General features: G+C 39.0%; 3 protein-coding genes across 5 annotated transcripts; all 3 read left to right on the top strand.

Moving 5' to 3' along the window:
* Positions 1-442: 442 nt before the first annotated feature.
* LOC107223378 (endothelin-converting enzyme 1) lies at positions 443-24,680 on the top strand. 3 transcript variants are annotated; one of them, XM_046739437.1, is made up of 21 exons: positions 443-588; positions 9,044-9,218; positions 9,794-9,921; positions 11,357-11,419; positions 11,531-11,593; positions 11,705-11,767; positions 11,879-11,941; positions 12,097-12,293; positions 12,958-13,062; positions 13,152-13,263; positions 17,877-18,099; positions 18,253-18,378; positions 18,461-18,565; positions 18,666-18,848; positions 21,120-21,248; positions 21,346-21,510; positions 21,599-21,699; positions 21,829-22,022; positions 22,511-22,680; positions 23,228-23,389; positions 23,668-24,680. In XM_046739437.1, exons 2-21 carry the CDS (start codon positions 9,078-9,080, stop codon positions 23,878-23,880), a joined length of 2,706 nt encoding a protein of 901 aa, XP_046595393.1. In that variant the 5' UTR covers positions 443-588; positions 9,044-9,077; the 3' UTR covers positions 23,881-24,680. The 3 variants fall into 3 exon arrangements, with proteins under 3 accessions (XP_046595393.1, XP_046595394.1, XP_046595395.1); XM_046739438.1 differs by lacking the exon at positions 11,705-11,767; XM_046739439.1 differs by lacking the exons at positions 11,705-11,767; positions 11,879-11,941.
* On the top strand, positions 2,686-3,969 carry LOC124294418. The gene has a single exon (XM_046739392.1). It carries the CDS (start codon positions 2,686-2,688, stop codon positions 3,967-3,969), a length of 1,284 nt encoding a protein of 427 aa, XP_046595348.1.
* LOC124294442 lies at positions 3,491-7,797 on the top strand. The gene is made up of 2 exons (XM_046739436.1): positions 3,491-7,317; positions 7,460-7,797. The coding sequence occupies exons 1-2, from the start codon at positions 4,021-4,023 to the stop codon at positions 7,646-7,648; spliced, it is 3,486 nt and encodes a 1,161-aa protein (XP_046595392.1). The 5' UTR covers positions 3,491-4,020; the 3' UTR covers positions 7,649-7,797.
* Positions 24,681-24,897: the final 217 nt, after the last annotated feature.

Genomic DNA, 24,897 nt, shown 5'->3' with positions numbered 1-24,897 from the left:
AAGACACAATTATTATCCTCGTTAGTTGTAAACATCGAGTCATAAGTTTTTACAGGATGCTTGATTATTCATTTGATTCTGACTGTTTATTTTTTGTCATTAGAGTTATGGTTCAGCTTTTTTATCATCACAAGATATTGCGAAATACGAGGAAATTCACACACTACGTGATATGTCGGAATCTTTGAGATTACGTGTCGCAGTGTAAAGGTTATCTTACAATCAGTGACCCGTGATTTTGTACAGTCCAGATGAATTTCTACACGAAGTGTAGTTGTTTACATGATTCACATCATTCAATTTTCGAATTCTTGGAACATGTTGCGAAATGCTGTACAATCTACGAGCCACGTCATATTACGTAATTTTTTGAATAACAAGTCCCGGTAAAAAGTTTATCTTCGTGACCGTTCATTTGATACAGTCCAATTTTCCTGTTGATTAGCACTTCGAAGAGAGTCAGTCGAAATCGGTAGCTCGAACCGAAAACAGCAAAGGTTCCATCTATTTCTACCTTGCAGAAAAATATTGCGTGCAAGTCGGCTCAAGGCAAGAAGAAACTTGATGCGGGAATCTCCAGAGAATTACGTGAGTCAATAACGATGAGTATTCGGTAATATATTGTCTAACAAGGAGGAAAACTTGGTCTTTTCCGGCCAAGCGTAAGTTTGCAATATGAGTCGCACGTGAGCCGAAGATGAATATTACAAATATGCGAGGTGACAAAAACCGTTGCCTCCTTTTTGCACACGATTCTTTATGGTATCTATAACAAGCTCGAGTATGTTACGCATTTTTCCACCAAGCACAAAATTCAAGTTGGAGTCGCGTGATGTCAGATTTGTTAGCGACAGCGCATGCGCCGAGTACTGAAAAGACCGCTTTCAACTCCGAGTACTTAACCCTTCTTTACGGCACAGTGTTTGATGTATGAGACACCTTTTTCGAATCGGTCATTCAAGATGTACTGATTTACATTCAATTTTTGAGATATTGCTGTCATTTTTTTTTTTCATAATTGAACTTCTAAGATATCGATATTGATGTTTTAAGAGGGATTATAATTATTTCGCGAATATGGTAAGCGCTATTAATAAACAAAGTGTTGACAATGCCTGTTTTTACAGAATATAAATGTAATTGTGGGAAGGTTCTGGGGACTAGAAAAGTGGAACTCGGTAATCCTGGATTTTTGGGGTCGCTGAAAATCAATCCGACGTCCAACTTCCAAAATTGAAAACATCGGATCCAATGTTTTTTGGTCACATGGGAGTTTTCCGGGTTGCTGAAAACTAATCCAAGGTTGGGATTTTAAAATTCAAAATGGTGGATCCTATACGGTGGACTTGAAGTATGAAAACTTATCCGATTTGCTTGAAATTTGTGACTCGGTGGTTTTCCCGGTCTATGAAAGCGAATCCAACCTCAAAATTACGAAATTCAATATTCTCAGTCCGCCATATCAGATTCGTAATTTTGAATTTTGAAAACTTCTCAAATGTATCGTGCCTACACGGCAGAGTTACTTGTATTGGGATACGCGTATGTGATTACGCGTGACACACACCTTCAAATCTGTGCAGAACTCGAAAACAATGGCTACCTGACATGCGCAGTACGATAAGTCGGAGAAACGCCGGGTCAACACGTGCTGGCACGAGCAGTTGCTTGATACGCGTGAGCCAGACAGCACTCAGGCTCCTCTCCAATTTGGTGAGCCTATGATTCGAATCTCTGATTTGAACTGACGCTAAGTCGTATTTGTCACGATGGTTGTGTTGATACATAACTGAGACAACGCCACTGCGGCATAAGAGGGTCGACACTCGTCGTCACTCCATGACATAGCGCCTCTCGGCCATTCAAATAGCGCCTCTCGGCCATAAAAATAGCGCCTCTCGGCCATAAAAATAGCGCCTCTCGGCCATTAAAGGAGCGCCTCTCGGCCGTTCCATCTCTCTCTTGTATTCCCACTGGGGAATTAATTATCGCCTTGATAATTATCGTGTAACTAGCTTCCACGCTAGCATCTTGTAAGGCGGTTGAGCTCACCCCTATTGTGTCTTCACTCGAAGCGTCACAATTCTCTCTCTAGATACATCCAGTGCACACATCCACTCATAAATCTAACATTCATTCACACATACATTGTACACGATTTCGAGGAGGTTTTTACTCAGTTCCTGCTGAGGTTTTCCTCCTCTGGGGTAATAAATCATCATTGATTGACCCCCAAACCGAGTGGATTTATTTAAAATACCTAACCTTGCCCATATCAATAATTGTTATAAGTATTAATTTCAAGATGAAAGGGAAGTACGGGAATTAATCCTGGTGGTCAATTTCCGACAAAACATTTGGTGCCTCCTGTGAGGTCTGAACCCACGACCCCTGGTTTACGAGTGTCAAGTGAATCAAAGGTCAACTGCAATACGACGTCACCGCCTGCCACCAGCATCGTGGGACGCAATAAGACAAGAGATAAGTTCCAACATTAACTTACTATTAACAGGAAATAATATTATTCGATCATACATTCATTTATTTAACCTGTGCAACAATTGTCACCGCGTGTGCAATTGTTTATTTCGTTATTTGTTAATCAAATTCTAAATATTTAATTTTTCTTCCAAATCACATCAGTGATTCTCACATTATATTTCTACCATATAAAACTATCTCAAAATGGACGCCAAAAACATTCCCTTGAGCACAAAACGCGAGACACTTGCTAAGAAAATAGAAACAATCCGAAGGGAATTCGAAGACGAAACAGCTAATTATGCAGTAACAAATTTGCGCTTTAATAAATTGGCAGAATGGTTTAAAATCTATGACAAACTTGCCGACAAGCTTGAAATGACAAGGCCCGAAGACCCAGAGGTAGTTCTCGCTGAAGAATTACGCACAAATTATTACGAACTCTCCAGTAAAATATTACATGCCAATCAAGCAAGAGCCGCGGCTGAAGACTTGCTCAACAAGGGTACACTCAATAACTCAACCAATAATAACACAACGACCGATACACACCGTCGTGCTAAGCTCCCCACGACTGAAATACCCAAGTTTGACGGGAATTTTGAAAATTGGCTTTCTTTTAAAAACAAGTTCCAGACTATGATGGAAAAACGTGAAGACGTTGAAGATATTGACAAATTCATATACCTCCGCGGAGCATTGCACGGCACAGCATCACACAAACTCTCGCTTTTCGATGCAAGCGCAGAAAACTATCAAAGGGCTTGGGCTCTTTTAACTGATACTTATCAGAAGGAACGTCCGTTAGCATATAAACATTACGATGCTCTCTTGCATCTCAATCCCATATCTAATCCGACCAATGAAAATCTTACTAAACTCATAGACGAAGCTCGCCAACACTTGAATTGTTTAGATACATTAAAGGCAAAACCGACCGAGGCATTTGTAGTGCGCATACTTGAACTTAAATTACCAATAGAAATTAGAGATAAATGGGAGGAGACCTTTGACGATGACAATATTCTTCCAACCTTTGAACTCTTTAGTAAATTCGTGACAAAAACAGCCTTCCGGCTTAGCTCACGCAAACCAGAATCACACACTAACTCATTCAAACGACGACGTGATCAAACTGGCAACCCTCGCAAATACCAAAGGACCGAACACACAACACGAGCACTTGTAACATCAATCTCTAACACCTGTGCTCATTGCAAGGGTTCTCATCCTCTTTACAAATGTCCTCACTTTAACACACTGACAGTCGATCAACGAGTTAAATTCGTCAAATCAGCTCGACTCTGCCAAAACTGCATGCGGAACCACAAGGGGGCCTGTACCTCTATTAGATGCAAGACCTGTAACAAATTCCATCACACCATGTTACATTATCCACGAAACACAATTAATGAACACACTGGTACCAATACTCAAAGAATCCAAACACCTGCTACTGCAGCCGCCGACAAGAGCACGACAACCTGACTAGCCGCACACACTCTCGCAACGATCCTACGAACGCCGCGATTCCAACTTATGATGAGCGCACTCATACAGCTGCGCGACTCATCTGGCAAATTCATACAAGCTCGTGCTTTACTTGACACTTGTGCAACAGCCAATTTCATTACAGAAAATCTAACACTGAAATTAAAACTTCCAATGCAGACTTGCTTACTTCCCATCGGGGCAGTTAATGGAATGCAAACTTTCTCTAAACACCTTGTTCAAGTAACTTGTAAATCTCTCGATAATAAATTCAAAAGACCAATAACATTCTTAACAGTTAACCAAATCGCGGACATAAGTCCAAGTGAGACCTTCCCACGCGACAAAATTCACTTACCTAAAAACATTAAATTGGCTGATCCTCAATTTCACATACCACAAACAGTAGACGTCCTCATTGGATCGGGAATCACTCTATCTCTCCTGTCCATTGGACAAATCAACCTTTCACGAAACGATTGCGACCTAATCATACAAAAAACGCAACTAGGCTGGGTCGTTGCTGGGGGAATTAACAACGACAATACCTTGCAACCTGTATCCTGTCAACTGACAGATTTGTCGAGTCAATTAACTAGGTTCTGGACGATTGAAGACGCGGGCCCAAGGGGTTCCAGATCCCTAGACAATTCCCTATGTGAACAACATTACCAACAATACACGACTCGTAACGCAGAAGGACGTTACGTTGTTCAACTGCCTTTCCGCATTGAAGACGTAGATTTTGGAAACTCGAAGAATCAAGCTTATCGACGATTTCTGTCCTTGCAAAGAAGGCTAAATGCTGACGCGCAGCTCAAGGCTGAATACTACAAGGTCATGCAGGAATATATTGACCTTGGTCACATGGTGCACGTCCTAGATGACCATGAACCCGGGTATTACATGCCTCACCATCCAGTGATTAAGGCTTCCAGCACCACCACCAAGGTGCGCGTCGTGTTTGACGCTTCTGCCAAATCCGAGAAGGGTATCTCCCTGAACGACGTCTTGTTGACCGGACCCACTATCCAAGACAACCTCTTCACTATTCTCCTACGTTTCCGTATTTACGTCTATGCTATGACCTCAGATATTGCGCAGATGTATCGCCAAATCTGTGTTCACTCTGATCATCACAAATTCCAACGAATCCTCTACTATCATAACAACACTATCAGCACTTACGAACTCCGTCGAGTTACCTTCGGTGTCTCTGCTGCACCATTTCTAGCGACACGTACAGTGAATCGACTTGCTGACGATGAAGCTCACAATTTTCCGAAGGCTTCTCAAGTCTTGAAACGAGACTTTTATGTCGACAATCTCTTAACTGGAGCCAACTCCCTGACTGAAATCCTCCAATTGCGTGATGAGATCATTCAACTCGTAAGAAAGGGAGGTTTCGAGCTTAGACAATGGGCGTCCAATCATCAACATGCCCTTGACAACCTTGACGAAAGAACCCTGGACTTGGATGGTGCAATCAATAACGATCCAATCTCGAAAACTCTTGGCATTGCGTGGAATTCACTCACCGATAGCTTCATCTACACTGTCAGTCCAATCGATGCCTCTCGAAAAATAACTAAACGAACAATTCTCTCCGATATCGCGAAAATCTTCGATCCCATTGGTCTGCTGGGTCCGGTGGTACTAGCTGCAAAAACCATCATCCAACAGTGTTGGAAATCTAAGGTCCATTGGGACGAGGCAGTGCCACAAGAACTGCACACTCGCTGGCTCAAATTCGCGGAACAGCTACCATCCATCAGGGACTTTTCTATCGAGCGCAATCTCACACTTCCTAATCCCACTGAGATTGAGCTACACGGCTTCTGTGACGCAAGCCAGGTTGGCTATGGTGCTTGTCTATATGTAAGATCAACGGACCAACAGGGACAAATGATTGTCCGGTTGGCGTGCTCAAAAACGAGAGTCGCCCCAATCAAGGATATAACTATTCCGAAGCTAGAACTGTGTGGTGCACAGCTACTCTCACGTTTGTATCGAGACGCACTACCGGCCTTTGATTTCCCCATATCGCAAACTATCTTCTGGTCTGACTCTACTATTGTCCTCCAATGGCTCAAAAGATCGCCCGAGTCTCTCAAGGTCTTTGAAGCCAATCGCGTCACAGAAATCCAGTCTCTTGGAGACAAAATCGAATGGAGACATATCCGTACCAAGGACAATCCGGCTGATTGCTTATCCAGAGGTCAACTACCCTCTGAGTTCCTGACCAATCAAATGTGGTTCGAGGGCCCTTCATGGCTCACACAAAACCATGATAAGTGGCCCACTCCCATTCAATTGACCCCATCGGAACTTCCCGGTGTTAGGAAAAACACCTGTTTGTCATCCACCACCTCGGATATCTTTCAACGTTTTTCTTCTTACTCAACTCTCGTGAATTCTCTCGCTTATTGTCTGCGCATGCGCAACTCCAGTAAATTTAAACACAAACTCTTGAGAGTGGAGGAGAGAGCGTTGACTGAACTGAGAATCCTAACTCTGATTCAAAATGAACAATTCCACGACGAAATTGAACAGATTAAGGAAACTGGCGCGACGAAAAACCTACGACTTCGATGTCTCAATCCATTTCTCGACCAACAGGGTCTGCTTCGAGTTGGCGGACGTCTAAAACACGCACCCATCTCTTTCACCAAAAAACACCCGATTCTGTTGCCTTCTCATCATCATGTCACTGATCTAATCATTCGTGAGACTCATAAGAATGCATTCCATTCCGGTATCCAGAGCACACTTTCAAATCTTCGACACCGATTCTGGCTGCTAGATGGAAAGGGGCAAGTACGACGAATTGTCCGACGATGTGTCGAATGTGTTCGACATCGTCCCGTGTTACTGCACGGAAAAATGGCAGACCTGCCCAGTGCACGAGTCACGAATTCAGCCGCATTCTCACATGCGGGTGTAGATTGTTTCGGACCCTTATTCATCAAAGAACGAAAATTCAGAAATCGAACCAAGATCAAGGTATACGGGTGTGTATTCGTTTGCATGGCGACAAAGGCCGTACATCTCGAAATCGTAAGCGATCTGACCACCGACGGGTTCCTGGGTGCCTTCGGACGGTTCACTGGACGTCGAGGTGTCCCGTCTCATGTTTATTCGGACAACGGTACCAATTTTGTGGGCGCGAATAACCAACTACGAGAACTTTACTCCTTATTCACCTCCCAATCGCATCATGACCAAGTAAACGAGTATGCTGTGAGGAAAAACATTACTTGGCACTTCAACCCTCCACTTTCCCCTCACTTTGGGGGCATTTGGGAGGCGGCTGTGAAGTCATTTAAGCATCACTTCAAACGAGTGGTGAAAGAACAACTTCTTACCTTTGAGGAATTAAATTCCTTAGCCATACAAATTGAATCCGTACTTAATTCTCGACCTCTATGCTCATTATCTAGTGATCCTAACGATCCTATTGCTCTGACACCTGCCCATATCTTAATAGGGCGTCCTCTCACCATGCTACCTGAAGATGATTTTTCTGATGTCCCAGATAACCGACTCAGCGTGTGGCAATTCATTACCAAGGCCAGACAGGACTTTTGGAAGCGCTGGTACTTGGAGTATCTCCACGAGCTCCAAATCCGCCAGAAATGGCATTCTTCCCAGGGTGAACTCACAACCAACCAGATAGTACTACTCATGGATAAAAACCAACCATGTATGCGGTGGCAATTGGGGGTGGTGGTCGAAACCCATCCAGGGGATGATGGAGTGGCACGAGTCGCCACTGTCAGAACAGCACAAGGGTTGTTCAAACGAAACGTCACTATGTTGTGTCCTTTACCAATTAATTCTTGACAAATATCTGTGAATTTGATAAACTGTATCTCACATTAAATCGTACAATACCATGATCACACATTACATTGCTCATTCATTCGCAACGGGGGGAGTGTGTATCGTGCCTACACGGCAGAGTTACTTGTATTGGGATACGCGTATGTGATTACGCGTGACACACACCTTCAAATCTGTGCAGAACTCGAAAACAATGGCTACCTGACATGCGCAGTACGATAAGTCGGAGAAACGCCGGGTCAACACGTGCTGGCACGAGCAGTTGCTTGATACGCGTGAGCCAGACAGCACTCAGGCTCCTCTCCAATTTGGTGAGCCTATGATTCGAATCTCTGATTTGAACTGACGCTAAGTCGTATTTGTCACGATGGTTGTGTTGATACATAACTGAGACAACGCCACTGCGGCATAAGAGGGTCGACACTCGTCGTCACTCCATGACATAGCGCCTCTCGGCCATTCAAATAGCGCCTCTCGGCCATAAAAATAGCGCCTCTCGGCCATAAAAATAGCGCCTCTCGGCCATTAAAGGAGCGCCTCTCGGCCGTTCCATCTCTCTCTTGTATTCCCACTGGGGAATTAATTATCGCCTTGATAATTATCGTGTAACTAGCTTCCACGCTAGCATCTTGTAAGGCGGTTGAGCTCACCCCTATTGTGTCTTCACTCGAAGCGTCACAATTCTCTCTCTAGATACATCCAGTGCACACATCCACTCATAAATCTAACATTCATTCACACATACATTGTACACGATTTCGAGGAGGTTTTTACTCAGTTCCTGCTGAGGTTTTCCTCCTCTGGGGTAATAAATCATCATTGATTGACCCCCAAACCGAGTGGATTTATTTAAAATACCTAACCTTGCCCATATCAATAATTGTTATAAGTATTAATTTCAAGATGAAAGGGAAGTACGGGAATTAATCCTGGTGGTCAATTTCCGACAAAACATCAAATCTGATCCCATTTTTGAAATTAGCGACCTTGAGAACCCTCATATACCCGGATTCAAGGAATTTGACAGCAAGGAAAAATGCATGTTTCGAAGGGTTAAAAGTGTTCCTTTTAGTACTCCGCGCATGCGCATTCGCAGACGCACTCTACCCTAATAGAAACGGATACTTTGCGTACTGAAAACACGCGTGAAAGAACGCGTAAAACATGCTTGCGTTGTATAAATGTTATGTCTTGGCAGAATAAATCGTATAAGAATAATTTTGTACAAACGTGAAGAACAGGCGGAGTGCTAACTGTAACGGATGTCTGCACTTTTTCGAACACACAACATGACCACGTCAGCAAAAGCCACTTCAAAAAATGCTCGGCCGTTCAACGGAAGTTGGAATCTTTGGCAAATCACGCTATCGATATTAATCGTTTTTGCTGTCACACAAACAGAGGTATGAATGATAAAGTTTTAAAATCAAACTAACAGCACGCAATGACTCATCGAAGTGACACAATTTCTCGAATAATTCACATAGTACTTATTCAACACACCTGTGTCACAATATCTGAACAGTTCGGATTTCATTTCAAATATGCAACTTTTTATCATTTCATTTTTCGGATTTCACTTTTACATTACGGTTTATCTTAATTCTGAAATTTGGTAAACGTGCGAATTTATCGATCTTTCAACTTAAACTTTACTCTTTACTTTTCAAAGATTACATTCAATGTCCTGTGGAGAATAATTTTTACAGTCACACATTCCGTTCGATTGAGTTCTTCTGAAAATTATCTGGATATTTTGTCACACGGACGTAAAATACAAATCGAAGTTTCGCGTTTCCCACCGAATGATTCGATAAATTGGAATTTATCCGAGTTCGAATTGAAATATTCGAAGACTCACGTGACTCGGAAAATGAATTACATGACACGCTTTCTCCACTCTGCATAATCGACGAGCAACTGCTCATTTGCGAACGTTTACTAATGTCAATTGCTTATCATCTGAATTTTTTTTCAGACTCGACCAAAGACCGGATATCATAGAATATTTTACATTCCAAACAGAACGAGCCCTCAAATATATGATCTACATATATCCATCGATTTGAAGCTTCAGCAACCGACCGATGATCAGATTTACATAACGTGAGAATACGATTGTACGGAAATATACAAGTAGATCGCTAGAAAATGAGCGTGTTCTAATTTTTTTTATACCTCGACAACTGGTTATTCAATTCAACTGTGAGTCCATTCATTCAAGAGTATATAGATCGAGCCCAATTGACGACTTATTTCATCGAAATAAACTACCAGAAGCTATTGTCACTGACGTCTTCAATAACGTCGATCATTTCACTCGGTGATATTTTTTTTGCCCCTCCCACAATATCTCAAAAACTGTCCAACCGATTTACTTCGAATTCCGAGACGGTATTCTTATCTCTTTCTCAAGATCAGACTATTTAAAATTGTCTCATTTTCGCTTCATTCGTCTTGTAAACGAAATGAAGAAGTCATTAATTTCAAATCTAAGTAAAGAGGATGGTACTGTCCCGAAATACTGTCTCCAAGTTTGAAGAATATTTTTGAGCTACCGTGGACACCGCAGAACAAGCTACTAAGCGAAACGGTTGCCGTTCAGTTTATACGATGACAAACCGCCGATTGGATAAATTTTCATTTTTCCAAAAATTACACGTTACAAAAATGATGTTTGACCAACATACTTTCGAATAAATCGAACACTCGTATTGTTGGAATAATTAGATAGCAAGGTATAAATTCACGAGCTCGTAAAGATTTTCAGCAATCTACTCTAACGTAACGTTTGTTTCTAACAAACATACGATTGTTCTTAGTCTTATTCAAATAATCAGAAAGAACACGAGAGAAACGGAAGATTTTTATCGTCGTTAAAAAAAAAACAATTATTGCTCCAACAAAACATTTCTTCACGGTTAGTGTAAAAAATATTTTATTACTGCAAATAATTATTTGTGTAGGCACCGGAAGATTGAGTGGGATCAACTGTACAGTGTAGATATTTCGAGACAAGAGAAGATTTGTTAACATCGAGTAAAATTTTTCTCAATCCACGGAGTATTTTTTTCCATATTCGGGAGATAACGAGTGTTTGGCTGAAGCGATTCGATTTTTTCCCGTGTATCGTATTACAAAGAGTTTCTAGACGCAAGAAAGTTATTACTGAATTATACATTTTCGCAAAATTACGTTAAAATCTTGTATAGTTTATCTCATCCATATACCGTGAACAAAAGTGTACAAGATGAAGACCAGATTGATTTATATAAAGATGAAAAATAATCTTGACTCACATTATAGCTATGCGATAATAGAAGAGGTGAGCTTAGCCGAGTCGATTTACAGCCCCGAAATTTTTTTATCGAAACTGCTGAATCAACGAGTAAATTTATTTGCGACGTATTTTGGTGCGCTGAATACGGTGGCGCAGTCCGTTTTCTACCGTCGCATTAGAGTTTCGAGATATTTTTATCGAATATTGTCATTTTTGACGGTAATTGCATACTGGCTTACTCACTCCATCTCCTGTCAACAGGGCAGACGGCGAATCTACACGGGAGACTACGATTACTGAAACACCGGACACTTTACCTTTAACGTGAGTTATCTCATTTGTTCATCATCAAAGTTCGTTGATAGTATGAAACATAGTCGTTTAGAGAATTCCTGATTAGCTAACTCGCTTACTTACTCCATCTCCTGTTAACAGGGTATGGGGCGAATCTATACAGGAGACTACGACTACTGAAACACCGGACACTTCACCTTTAACGTGAGTTACCTCATTTGTTCATCATCAAAGTTCGTTGATAGTATAAAACATAGTCGTTTAGAGAATTCCTGATTAGCTAACTCGCTTACTTACTCCATCTCCTGTTAACAGGGTATGGGGCGAATCTAGACAGGAGACTACGACTACTGAAACACCGGACACTTCACCTTTGACGTGAGTTACCTCATTTGTTCATCATCAAAGTTCGTTGATAGTATAAAACATAGTCGTTTAGAGAATTCCTGATTAGCTAACTCGCTTACTTACTCCATCTCCTGTTAACAGGGTATGGGGCGAATCTAGACAGGAGACTACGACTACTGAAACACCGGACACTTCACCTTTAACGTGAGTTACCTCATTTATTCATCATGAACGTTCGTTAATTGTATAAAACGTAGCCGCTTCAAGAATTCGTGATCAGCTCACTAGCTTACTTTACGAAACTTTGTCTTGTAGTTCCTCGATTTTGTTACCTCATATACAACAACTGATACTTTCAGAAATCACATGCCACCTGTGACGTTATCTGAAGTTATGTCAAAAATGGCCAAAGGCACAGCGAGTCGAATTCTTTCCTACATGAACCATTCTTCCGATGCGTGTGATGATTTTTATGAATACGCTTGTGGAGAGTTCGAAGATAACCAGCTCACGATAGAAAATGACCTCGCAGAACAAGCAATGCAACGAATTTTCAGTAAATAATCTCACGTTATTATACAAGTTTACCATGAGAACGGAACTCAAACACAACACGACAGAAACAATGTTCTGAGTCAATCATCCGACGTGCACTCAAATGAAGCATAATTCGATAGGATTTTTTCACTGTATTGGTACAGGTTTGATCTACTTCATTGACGCGGAAAATCGTTGTGTCTGGCTGTGTCACAATAATCGAAAATAATAAACTGTCTAAAAATGTAACATGTCGATGTATGACTGTTCCACGATAGATGCAAGATTACAATGCAATATCATGAGACATCTAATAAGTTCTCGATACGAAGCTTGCAATGACACGAGTCGAGGCCAGTCGTATGGATTTTTTGTCCACACATTTAACGAACATAAGTCGATGTAGAGTCTGAAAAATTCCTTTAGTGGAAGTAGTTTTGTATTTCATCGCCAATCGGCGATACCTAGTTGCAAAGGAAAAGACCAACGGGCGTGCAACTCGATCAATTGCATTAATTTAATGCGCCCAAAATTACACTAATATTGAACCGAAAAACGTGCTCGGTAGATCAAGCTTGTAGTTTTGGGTGGTATACTGAAACTTCTGGATAGGGCTGCAGTGTGCAGTACACACGTTTCTGTGTTAACGTTATCAACTGTTTTTGTTCTCTTCCATTTTCTAGCCGAGGCTCAAAAACGCCGAAGTGACGAACATCCCTTTCTCGACTATTACGAAAGCTGCCTGAATTACGAAAAGACGACCAATCAGTCTGAAAGATTGGCAAACGGTAGGCAATTGAAACCTTACTGGACCGAATCAAATGGACGGCAGGTATTTTTGTACTTAGTAATAGGCATTGTTTTCATCACGTTGTAGTTCGACGAGCTGTACAAGAAATCGGACGTTTTAATTACACGGATAACATTGGGGAGGATGATACCCAACCTAAATTCATCGATACGCTCCGGAGACTTTTCGAACGGAACAGGTGAGCTTACCATTAGTATTTCTACTGGCTAATCTTTGCCCGCTTGATCACAGGTGTGAAATATATCGTTTAAAAGGTAAGCAATAAGAAGAACGCCGTAGTCATTTATGAATCAAGCATAGGTATGTAAGTAGACCTTGGTTTGGATTATTAGGCTATTGACGCCACGTCGTGTCAATGAAAAATGTTAGCTTTAGACGTAAAAAAACACACGAAATCTTTTTAATCGTTCGAAAGTATGTTTCCAAATCTTGAAGAGTTTACGAGATTTATACGAAATTGGCAAAGCACTCGTCATATTGGTGCATACATGACTAATTTTTATTACAGAATTCTGACAATCACTCCGCGATAAATGCATCCATCACGGTGGTTGCTATACCTGATTATAAAAAATATTTCTCAGTCTAAATGCTAAAGTAATGATATCATCTCAGTGTTATCAAATTTTTGCGAGAAAATCGTAAATGAATGAGTTAGTGTAATTCCGACATATTTTGGTGCGCTGGATACGATAGCGTTGCCCGTTCTTTTTCCATTGGTGAAAAATGGCATGTTTTTACGACAATTGTATTTTTAGTCCTATGATCTCCCAAACTGTTTCATAAAGTACGCTAAGAAAAATTGAAGTGTTCTTTTTCTCATCTAAAGAATGTCATACAATAGTATCATAAAATATTATTACTTTTCAACACCTCTCCTGATGTAAGAGAAGTATTAGTTTCAGTCGAAAATCACGTTTGCTAATGTTAAGGAATCTTTACGTTTTCGATCCTCTACAATTCGAAAAACAGGTTTTTATAGAAGTGTCGGTCGGTCTGCCGGCCTGTTGGTCTGTCCGAAAAACTTCCGCAATGATTTCGAAAACAGCTCGATAAAAAGATCTATAAATTACAGATTTTCACAGCCTAAATGATTGCCATGAAAAATTTCCATATCCCTTTCAATTTGAACTTTCGGTTCTACCGGAAATTAATCGCTTTTTAATGTTTAACCGACAAACTTATACTTTTTCTTCTTCATTAAATTACTTTATGTTTTTCCAAGTTTATATTTTTATTGGAAAAAAAAATGTATGAATTTCTTGTTCCGTAGAAAATTTTTTATTCTTCTAAATTTTCTTTCAATACTTTTTCATTTCATTGTCAAGTCTCGGCAGTTTCAGATTTTTCGTTTAGCCGTTTTTGCGATCATCACGGCAGATTTTCGAACAGCCCGACAGACTCTCCATTCTCATGACGATGAAAAGTATCGCGAAAAAAAAAGATTTCCCGGCAGATTCTTTTTTAATTCCATCACGCCTACTAATAGCCGTAACAAAATATTTTTGACCCAAAAATTTCATATCTCTTACGATCGCAAATATAATCGTATTTTTCCCTGTTTGAAACGTTTCATCCAAGATGATTTCAGAGTGATAAGAGTATTTTCATTCGACTTAAATAGCAGCTTGACCCTTTCAGAACCCTTGATCATTGCAGTGGTTGTGCATTTTGAAAATTCAGAACAAATGTTTCTTTCATCAGAGTTTTTGTAAAGGATGGGTGTTGACAACATTTCCAATAACTATTTGAAAAACCACATATTGAAGACTATCCCTTCATTTGAGCATGATTTCTAGTCGAAAAAGTGCAGCTTCAATAGTTAAAAAAAGAGATGCGTGTGGCTTTTGTTTTTATTTCTACTCTTGTAGGCTATTTAATGTCAACTCTCTTTCTGGAAAAAACATTTATGCTTCCAGGATAGCCTCAAACGTCATGAAAAAATAGATAAGCTTGGCAACAATTAATGCAAAGATTCTGTTATGAGAAAAAAAATATTTATTATACATATATGGTCATTAGGAAGTGCCAGAAATTATTTTTTTCAAACACGCAACAAAATTTCAGTGAATCATCTGAAATAGAATATCTCGACCAAATATGAGCTCAAAATATTGATATTTAGAGGTGCCTATTTAATTTTTTCCATTTTGTATTTAAATAACACGTAAAAAAATCGGAATTTTGTTTTTCTTTTGTAAACTATTATAAACTATCTAAACGCAGATTCTTAAAGGAAATTTCACGCTCTATAAAAAAGTACTGAGATAAAATTTTCCTAACTCTAACCAATTAAGATATATTCGTCTGTAAACATTGAGTCATCTTGAATATCTTCTGATCAGTTAAAGCGAGGAAAATTCTATCTCAGAACTTTTAATATAGTGTGAAATTTCCCATAAGAATCTGTATTTACGTAGTTTATAAGTCGAGCCGTTTACGAGAAAATAAATTGAAAATCCTCCTATTTTTCTAACAATAAGTGTTATTCAAATGGAAATTGGAAATAATAAAATACGCGTCTCTAAATATCCATATTAAGAGCTCATGTTTGGCTGAGATATTCTATTTGAGATGCTCTACCAGAATTTTGATGCGCGGTTGGGAAAATAATTATTTTTTTTTGGCACACCCTAGTGGTCATCATATGTGCACGTAAGAAAAACATGTAACGATATTTATTTGACATGCAGAACGCACTTGTAAAGAAATAAATGCTATTCAAGGATTATAATTAAAAGTAATAAGCTCTCGGGTTGGACACATTATTTCAATCGATTGTTTATCATTTTTCCGACTTCAATATTTTTTCCGAATCATCAATATGTTTTCGAATTATCCGATCGCTTAATTAACAATTTTCCCAACATCACAAATTATATAATAAAAGTAGTGATAGGAATATTAAATTTAAATTTTCTTCAAATCTTGCCAATGAACACTTCGTATCCATTAGAATGGACCCACGTTTAGCTTTTAATACAGGTCAAGGAAAATTCTGAAAAAGATTAGAAAGCTCATGTGAAAGGTAGGGAATCGGTACACGCCTGAGCAAATTTTATTCCAGCGATAGATTCAATTCAGTTTTGAAAGGGTCAAGTGGTAAACTTTGACATAAAAAACGCAAATATTGTACCCTATTATAGCACGCATATCTATTACAATAATGTTGCGGGTTTCTTTTAGGTCACAAAGCAACATACATTTTTTTTACCGTACTTTATGAAGTGGTTTGGGAGATGATACGAGTCATAAAGTGCATTATTCGTAAAAAATTATAAGAGACCATTATTGCAGAGCGTTGAATTCACTACAAAAATATTTATCGGACATTTATGTACATCACCTCGTTACTGAGCTACAAATTTCAGAATTAAACTAAAACCATTTTCGATTATCAATCGAATGGAAAATGAAAAATGGCGTTCATGAACCACTAAATGTCAACATCAAGGGCTCAAATTTTCACTGGCATCTTATTTCCGCTTCCTACAACTATGAAACGTGTGACTTGGAATAAAAGCTTCGTAAATTTTTTTTGAACCGGTCTAGTATATGCGATATACATATACATATATATACGGCACTTTATTATCTTCATTCTTCCATCGGAGAACCAAAAACACTTTTTTACACCAGGTCCCGCCAGGTAACGTCGTCTACAGGTAAGAGCATTGAGGTTGCAGGAGGGGATGAGTCTATAGACTTGAGGTGGTCATGTCCGGTTACATGCCTCAGTTTTATTTATTAGAAATAATTTTCTTTTCGTTGTTTGTCTTGCACAAAGGAAAGTGGGAATAGAATGAACATTGTAAGGTTCGGTGGTATCTAGCTTGGAAACTATTCATAGGAAAGGGCCGTGCCTGTGAAGGCTTTTGTTCAGAATGCCAAGATCTATAACATATCAAAAATCCAGACGATTCCACTAAAACCCAATTCCTGTAGGATTATTGCGGGACTCAAATGGTAGCCCTGTATTGCAAACACATCGACACAACATGTTCATGATACATGAATCATCTCATGTACTGTATTAAACTTGAACTTTTCGCGAAAAAATATGCTTTTCCTGTGTTTATTAGAGATTGCTATCAAACTACGGTCAATGAATGTTCAGAATTTGAAATAATTTGGTATTACTCTAGCTGAAAATACGTGACCAAAGGTGTGATAAAATCGAGGTAAAGGCACTTTTCACATGCATGCTCATCAGGGTGGTTAAAAAAAAAAAATTTTGTCCGCTCTTACCACTTCAGATGTTAGTGTTTGTCGCTCTTTCAGTGTTTACTTCCCATGTTAAATGAATGACCTGTTAAATTTGAGGGGTGGGGTGCAAAAATGCGAAAGACCAAAAAGTCGACGGGACGAAATCCCGAAAATTAAACTGCCGACAGTTAAAAACGTAGAAAGACCAAAAATACGAAAAGACGACTTGTAGAAGGATAAAAATTGAGAACGCAAAAATGTATAAATAAATGTATACTAACATTTTTTTTTTTTTTCTTTTGAGAACGAGAATTTTGACCCCCACCCGACTTAAGCTGGAGAGCTCATCTGTTGGGAGGACTTTTTTCTATCAAGCACTAACATTTGAGGGGGTAAGAGCAGAAAAGGTTTTTTTTTAACCACCCTAATGGTCGTACAGTTACATCCGAAACGCATTAAAGTTATAACATTTGAATTCTCGAGTCACTTCTGACTACAAGTCAACGCAATCGCGGATGGAATGCAAGTTTCGTTGTTAGAAAAAAATCTAAAACCTATCGAGTAAGCATGAGGTCTGATTCGCAGCGCCCTCTTATTCGACATTACTCCAGACCTCGCTGTAAACGAAGGGAATTGTGACACAGAGCCAGAAACAATTCAGTTTACCTGGAAAATTGGGCCACTGATGAGCAAAACTGACCCCTACACGAATAAAAGAGCAGAGGAATGCTATAAACAGCAGGAATCGGTGAGAAACGGACCGGAAGTGAATTTGACAGAAGTCTACGGAACTTACAAAGAGTGCAAGGTGAGATTAAGTATGCCTTCGATACCTGGTTTTTACATAATACAATACAATAGCACGATTACTTATCTTATACGTACATGCGATACTGGAATGACTGGTAATTATATTACCTGTAACAGTAAATTTAACCCTTGAAGTAAACTTTGTTGACAGAACTACTTGGGCACCTTTACAACGTCCATCAAAGATAGCGTGAAAAAAATTTTCGGAACGGATTATGATCGATCGGAGCAAATCGGGGTTGACGTTGAGAAGCTGATTGAACCTTTCCTTGTGCCGGCATGTATCTCATTTTTTGATTCCATACGTGTGCAATGATCGTCTATAATATGTCATCTATAACGGTGATTCTGCATTGCAGGAGATGGATGAAGATGAAATCCGTAAGGCCTACGCAACCAAGAATTATATCTTGAAGGGTGACGATGACCTCTATGTCAGATTGGCACGTAAACAATCGCCATTCGTAAGTAAATTACAGAGAATTCTACACATTGCAGCAGAGGAAAAAAATAAGAATCCGATGATATATCGAAGAATTTCATCAAACATCGTTACTCTTGTAGCTTGATTTCAAGAAACTACTACCACCTCGAGCAAATGTGGAAAGAAAACTCTGGCATGGTTATCTTCCTGAAGACCTTACTCGAGCTGTAAAGAATGTCGCCTTGCGAAGCTATCAGATTGATGACGAAACGTGGATAAATGATGCTCTCCTCGCAATTTACGCTCACGATGTCTATCACGAGGTAAGTTTCGTCATTTGATGAGGGGCCGTTGGAGATCGAAATGCTTGGGGTGAAGAGTCTGTATCGTGATGATTCAAAACTATTATCTCGTGTTTGATAGCTTGAAGTCATAAGCGCCAAAATGTGATTTTTCGGACGAAGGGTCACCTCGTGTTTTTTCACTGATTCCGACAAAAATTATGAACAAATCCATGAACAAGTTAGCATCAATGATCCGAAAACTCGAAAGCAAAAGGTTGTCTATAGGCCAATAGAGTGTGCTGTGCAGTAGATCCACCAGACAATAATTTGTTGTTACCTTTATCGCTTTTTTTACAAAGAATATATTTATATAAGTATATAAGTTTATTAAACATTTTTGGTGAAACCATCATGAAAACTTCTCAACACTGTTCGATCTATTTCTTTACATAATACGGACTACCTTTTGTCAATAACTTGTCAATCTTTCAATATCGACATTTTTGATCACACTTTTCGAATTTCGCCGATTTTCAGAAAAAAAATAATAATAATATCCAGTTCGAATTTCTAACTACAAATTCAGATTCGTGATTAACGATTAAAAAGACCTTAGGTACCATATTACATGAAAATATAACGATTTTTTATTTTCAACCACTATAATGGATCCACCGACACCAATTTTGAAAGTCTGAGCTCGGATTCATTGTCAATGACCCAAAAGACCTCCACCTACTAATTTCTACCAAAATCCGAATATTTTTAGATTTTTTTCCACCATATTGGATACACCATTTTGGATTTCGTAAATCTGACCTCAGATTCATGATCAGCCACCCAACAAACCTTACGGTACCAATTTTCAATCGAATCCGTTAGGGGGGGGGGGTAAGGGTTTCAGCATAAAAAAAAACACTTTTTTGTGAATTTTTTTTAAAAGTATGGATTGAGCAAATTTACTCAAACTTTTTGTACATTATTAAGTATACTTTGAAAAATATTCTGTAATTTTTTCATGCGGAAATATTGAAAAACAAGCCAGTGACAGAGCTTGCCCCAGAACGTCTTAGAAAAAAAACAACTTGCGTTGTTCACTATATCTCGTTCGGAAATTATCTGAAAACGAAAACCATTAAAATTTAGTCAAAGCACCATCAAATCCACCCCCCAAAGTTCTATAATTTTTTTTTTTTTTTTCATTTAAAAATTTTTTGTCACCATCTAAAGTGTAAACTTCTATTTTCCACGAAAAATTCCGCCATTTTGTGAGTGGGAAACCCCCTTAATGTAAAACAAAAAATTTAAGTAAACGTTGGGGGGAGGTATTTTATATGTAGAAAATGTGTACCAAGTTTGAAATGAATCGGTCAAGTAGTTTTAAATGGCAGTGAACACGGACTTTGAAAAAGCAGTTTTGAGAAAAAATCAAAAGCGCACGATCGAACGTACAACGACAAACTGACGCTCGTCTCTCGTTTTAAAATATTGTACAGTGTATAGTATGTACATACAAATATAAAATATGTCTTTATGGCTTTACTTACCTGTCTTTACTAAATGAAATATTCTCGAAACAGGATCATGGATCAGAACGATAGAAGTGAATAAGCTGTATACCTGCTGTCAGAACTATAGTGTTAAAGGGCAGGAGACTAACTAGACAATAACTTCAAGAGTTTTGCTCAGAGCGATTTAAAATTTTGGGAATATATTCGTAAAATGTTTAACAATAAGATAAGACAAAAAAATTCGATTTTTCGAAAGTGCAAACCTTTACCCCCCCCCCCCCTTAATTCATTCTCAAGATATCATTTTTATTTTATATTTTGGAATTTTCTCATTTAAATCATTTGACGACTGAAACGATCAAAGCCAAAATTTAATCAGCTCGAAGTTTGAAGAAGCCGCGTCGACTGGACCAAACTAATTGAAATCCGGTAACTCGCTCTCGAGATACCGTCGGACGAAATAACTGATCACACAGATGCATACATAAAACATACATCCACACATATATACGCCCATCCGAAAATGGTTGCATGTCATTTTCTACATCTCGTAACGTCGAGATCTATTGAAAACTCACCTTTTTGTTTTCGGGGTAATTCCGATTACTTCCTTTCTTATCTGAGAACAAGGAAACGGGAAATTCAAAAATTTATACCACCTTTCCTCTTCACGAACACTAAAAGCTCGTCTAATTTTAAGCCTACGACCTTAAGTAATTAGAAACGCGATGTAATATTAGTTTCGACTTGAAACCAACTTATTTCGTACAATTTCCGGATTTTGTTTTTTTTCTCGCAGTTTGTTGCTCCGCGCCACGATGTCGAAAATTACTGCAAGCGACTAACAACTAACCTGATGAAGACGCATGCATCCAGTTTATACATGTCATCATTCAAAAGCGAGGAACTCAAGGTCATGAACAGAACGGTAAGCGAATAAAGCCTTCGAATTCTGCGACGTTCAAAACATATAATTCACGATGCATCGATCTGATTGTGAACCAAGATTGTTGTTGTGGCTTCAGGTGACCGAAATGTTTGAAAAATTAAGGAAAACATTGGAGTCGAATGTGTTGAAACAGAAATGGATTGAGAAGAAGAGCAAAGAGGCAATTTTGAAGAAAATCGCAAGTCTCTCAATCGCGACACCCGCCCACCGAACCGATTATCATAACTCAAACGACAATGAGGCACGCAACATCAAACCGCAGACACCTTCCTTCGGATTGCGGGCTAGAACGGATTGTTTAAACCACAGACGTTATATTTTCTTCACAGATCGAACTCACAGGCGATTTTTTCAACGACACAATGGCGCTGCGGAAGATGTACAGAACGTTCATGTACGAGATGCTGGATAAACGGCCAAGCGAAGAAATGTATGCGTTTGCTTGGTTGACGATCATTTTTACGGTCCCCGCGATACGAAATCGATGATCAGTTTCGCAGGGAATATAAATTGTCCCGATCGGTCCGCATTGGTCTGAAAGTCGATTTTCGATTCACAGATGGACGTACTTCGCCCAACCGTACGACGCGTCGACTTCATCTATATACGAGCTCGAGAAAATAATTATACCGTTCGGAGCTGTAGATTGGCGCTTTTTGGACCGTTCCTACACCACCTCAACGCAGCATTTGGGGCTAGCTACTCTTGGAACGCTTATCGCCAATGAAATTGCTCATCATTTTGACTTCACAGGTACGTGACGCGTCGTGAGTACACTAAAAAAATGCTAGAGTCGAAACAACTACGTGATATACCTATGTGTACATTAGGCTGATTCAAAAAAAAACGGCTATTTTTTTTTTTCAAAATCCTCACATAAAAACTTCCGAGAAGGTGTGAAAAGACGCCTGTAAAAAGCAGAGCCGTTAATATTATTATTAAGAGGTCGCGCATCGGGAATTTCTATTTCCCGTTTAAATAACACAGGAATAAATTTTTTTAAATTTTGCAATTTCGTATTTTTGCAACGGCTCATTGAATTAGCGGACCAAAGCATATTTTTGTAGGAAATTTGACGCTCTACAAAAAAAGTCCTTACAAAGTTTTCGATAGTCACACTCCTTCAAAAGTTATTCGACGTCAAAGTTGAACTTTTTTGAATTCAATGTTTTTGTTTTTTTCGATGATACTATGAATCTTTTCTCATTATTTTGTTATGACAGTTATTAATCTCTTTTCAGGCATAAATTACCTGAACGGTCGGAAAGGTAGGAGGGTGGCGCCTGTTTTCTGCTCTAACACGGAGGATGATACAGTTTACAGAAGCGACTACAAAAACCATTACCAAAATTTGAGGGGAAAAATGGACTCCATCTTCCTGCCATCGACTTCTCAAAATATTCATTACAGCGTAAGCCACAGACGTTCAGCATTGTCCGTTTTATTCATTGGTTAGACAAATCAAATATGGGGTCGTAGTAAAATAATTTTTTTTTGCATTTCTGAAAATGTATTCTCTGAGCAAAGTTTGAATGACTCGGGTAAATCGTCAATAAATTATGATAAATCCCGACTGACTAATTGCTAAAGTTGTGGATGATTTCAAAAAGTTGTACCAACTCAGTTTTATGTAACAAGTCGTTCGTTAAAGTCTTTATCGAATTCACACCGGACGCATACTTCGAATGTTCTATAACTCGCCGGCACGAGTAAATGGATAGAATTGATTTTTTCACTACGCTCAATAATTATAATTTTGCTCGGATGCCCTAAGCGAGTGCCTTGTAGAATTCAATTCAATTTCGCTGGACTGTTGATTTGGTCAAACGAGTGTCATTACGCATGTAAGAAGTAAAATGTCATAATTCAAAACATCATGTATTTTGTCATTGTAACCCCAATTTTTAATCTCATAAATAAAACCAGATTAAACTGTCTGGAATTGACTGAATTTGCAGATATCCGACCTCAGTCTCAATGAGAGATTCTCAGACGACGCCGGCCTGCGACTCGCCTACGATACGATGTTAAACTTACCCGCGGAAGCTAAAATACCATTGCCCTGGCTTTCGAACTCGGAATCCAACGAGATACAACAATTCTTCTTGGCCTATGCTCAGGTGCCTACCTAATTGACACTTGTAATACTTTTTTTTTATGCATGTGGTCGCTGTTCGTTGTATGTTCAACGTCTAAGTTAGTCTAACGGGAAATGGTCAAGCTCCAACGGATGCTGAATGCTGTATTCTCATAGAGAAATCACAGTACGTGCTGACAGAGGAACCGAGCAGTTGGTAAAGAGCAAAGATCATAGATCATTTTCGACTGATACGCACTACGCTTTTCATTGTTAAGCCTACCACTTGACCGCTCGTAATTGTTGTTCCAATATTTACAGATGCATTGCACAAAGAAGCCTCTCACAACATCCTTCAGATCGCTCTACGAAGACGAAAACTTGCCAAGCCGACTACGGATTGCGATAACTGCCGCCAATAACGAAGCCCTTGGAGAAGCCTGGCAGTGCGAAACGGGAACCAAAGTCCGCCCTGAGGAAAAAACATATAATTTTCCTCACCTCGACGGTATAGACTTCGGTCGTGATATCTAAGTACTCCCACCTAATTAATGAGTTTATGTTTCATCTCAAGAAACAGCCGTTTGTGTCAAAAATATACCACTGAACTGTAAAAAATATCACTTCTATATAATTACTAGAAAATTCTATTGAGATTAGAGTAACGTTTCAATAACGGTTTATATATTGTTGGGGTTACATTAAAATTTGGTACGAGTACTCATTCAGTGTGATTGTAGTTATCAATACTATATTTTCTGCCTACTGCAACAGTTTTTTAATCAACTAAGGCCACAACATCAATTTTTCGTTGCATCAACATCTAATCACCGCAATAGTTACAAGAAGACATGGTACAGATGACCATAATCAGAGAGAACAGTACTCACCCTTGATTTTCTGGTTACAGTTACAAGATTATTTTTCATTTTGTACCCAGAAATATATTTTTGGTCAAGTTGAAAAATGAGAATAGTTAGGGACTGTACATTAAATGTGTAATATATATGAGAATCGATAACAAGTTCACAAAATTAACCAATTCGTGCAGTTCTGAGGGCATAAACATTGTCATCTGTCTTATAGAACCATTCGGCTCGTCAGAATCAGTCTGATTCCGTGGTTTCTGAAAAAAAACAATCTGCCTTGAAGAGTTAGGAGATAATTTTTTCAATCTCCACGTTTTTAGTTCAATCGAAAGAACTATGAATAACATGTATCCGGTATCAGGAAGTATGGAACTGGGTTGCATGCGACATGAACACCCTTTAAGTTTTGATTTGCCCAAAATGGATATGCTTATGTGTCTGAAATAAACAAAAAGAGTTTAATTATTCCTCGATCAATAATTCATCCGGTAACAAATATCGAAAAAAGTATATTCTTGGATTCAAAATTTTAATCTTTTCAGTGCAGTGAATAAAAATTATTTCAATAGCCAATGGCAAAAAATTGATCAGCTGAAACAGACAGAGATGCGTACGCTGATGAAAAACGTGTCAAACCCAACGTAATATTCGCTAAAATAAATAGTCTTTAGCTTGATTATTT

The sequence above is a fragment of the Neodiprion lecontei genome, chromosome 5 (assembly GCF_021901455.1).
Source record: "Neodiprion lecontei isolate iyNeoLeco1 chromosome 5, iyNeoLeco1.1, whole genome shotgun sequence".
NCBI classification, from domain to species: Eukaryota; Metazoa; Arthropoda; class Insecta; order Hymenoptera; family Diprionidae; genus Neodiprion; species Neodiprion lecontei.
This window is presented reverse-complemented; position numbering and strand designations above follow the sequence as displayed.